This window comes from Perkinsus marinus (genome assembly GCF_000006405.1).
Source record: "Perkinsus marinus ATCC 50983 genomic scaffold scf_1104296931996, whole genome shotgun sequence".
NCBI classification, from domain to species: domain Eukaryota; phylum Perkinsozoa; order Perkinsida; family Perkinsidae; genus Perkinsus; species Perkinsus marinus.
The window spans coordinates 1-1,472 of record NW_003215560.1 but is presented as its reverse complement, the minus strand read 5'-3'; the positions used below and the strand labels follow the sequence as shown (position 1 = coordinate 1,472).

At 51.5% G+C, this 1,472-nt stretch overlaps 2 protein-coding genes across 2 annotated transcripts; both read left to right on the top strand.

Annotated features, from left to right (window-relative positions):
* Positions 1–206: 206 nt before the first annotated feature.
* On the top strand, positions 207–411 carry Pmar_PMAR020992 (hypothetical protein; the record flags this gene model as incomplete). The annotated part of the gene is made up of 2 exons (XM_002785742.1): positions 207–293; positions 337–411. 2 exons carry the CDS (start codon positions 207–209, stop codon positions 409–411), a joined length of 162 nt encoding a protein of 53 aa, XP_002785788.1.
* A 397-nt stretch (positions 412–808) lies between these two features.
* On the top strand, positions 809–1,427 carry Pmar_PMAR020991 (hypothetical protein; the record flags this gene model as incomplete). Its single annotated transcript, XM_002785741.1, has 2 exons — positions 809–1,158; positions 1,208–1,427. 2 exons carry the CDS (start codon positions 809–811, stop codon positions 1,425–1,427), a joined length of 570 nt encoding a protein of 189 aa, XP_002785787.1.
* Between the last annotated feature and the right edge of the window lie 45 nt (positions 1,428–1,472).

Sequence of the window (1,472 nt, the reverse complement as noted above, 5' to 3'; positions counted from 1 at the left end):
ACTCGCTTGCGTGTGTGAGGTGAAGACGGTCTCAGCAGAGGTAGCTGCTGAGCCTATTGCCGCCACTATCATCTGGTCCTTCTGCAGGACAAGGTGTATCGGTTTAGCATGGACCGGTTGGTGTCTTGGCTTGCTGTTGTTGTTCGGAAGACGACTGAATACGTGAGGCCTTGGGTTGGTCGTCGGTACTGCTGTTTCCACAGGCCATGTCGTCTGACCTGTATTTCACTGAGGTTGGTGAGTGCGCCACAGAGGAGCTGAAGAAAGAGAGGCTAACGCGATTTGTTTGTGAGGTAGGAGTTAAGGCATGTGTCAATGGTACCGGCATATTGCTAGTTGTGCTATCATTTCGCGATGGGCAACGCTGACCTCGTTGCTAAGGTTGGCCAACGACTGGGCGTCGGTAAGTGACATTAGGACTTTCACGACTCTTTGAAGGTATCTGTTAGATGTATCACAAGCCCTGATAGCGTCACCTGTGAAAAGGTCGAACCCTCCTCCTTCTTCTGCTGAGGTAGCGGCAACAATGAACCAGAAACGGAATCGGCAGAGTGAAGTGAGCAGTGTTCGAGATGGGGCTTGATGAGGACCATCGATGTCGACAGACCAACAAGGTTGATGCTAAGCGGGCTCGGCTGGAGCAAGCGGCCAAAGGCTGTAAGAAAATATCTTCGTTTTTTACGAAGGTCCCCAGCAAGAGCAGTCGCTAGTGCTGACACATGCCTTATCGAATTAGTTTCATGCTTCATTTCTCTTCTTTGTGTTGATCTGATTTCGCAAGCTTTGTGTAGGTTTACTCCTGTGTATAATGTTTGACGCGGCCTCATCAGCTCAGAACGCTCAGGGTAATCCCTCACCTCAGTACCAGCAAGCCTACCTCTATCATCAGCAACAGCAACAGCAGCAGCAGGCTCAGCCGATGATGAGTACCAAGGCTACTGCTGGCAATAGCAGTCCCAGCGAGGAAGCCACTACGTGTGCTCCCTCGGTCCACACTGAACCCTCCACACCGCCGAGCTCGTCTGCGGATCCTCTCTCCCAGTTCGCCGCCACTGCTCCCGAATACTCTGCCTATGCTGCTCAGGCTGTGAGTAACTACGGCCGAGTTGGTCATAATGCCGCCAGCTATGGTGGATACGCTCCAGTTTATAATAACGGGTAAGTTTGAATCCGTCTGATGGCACTTATTATTCTCTTCGTTTTTTAGCCCTCAGTATGACCATACTTATGCTGGTCAGAACGGCTCCTTCGGCAGCTACCCTGGTGCCTATGGTGGAGCCTATCCTGGCATGTACAGCGGCTACTATGGACAGTATGAGGACCAGTTGGGAGCAAGCCTTATCCCTATCAACTGGCAGGACACTCAGCTCGTCGAACTGCGGAGAACTTCTATGTTGAAGATCCTCGTGTGCGGCTATGACTCCTGAGGAGGTCGATCAAGTTCGTCGCACTCTCGATATTGAAATTCTTCG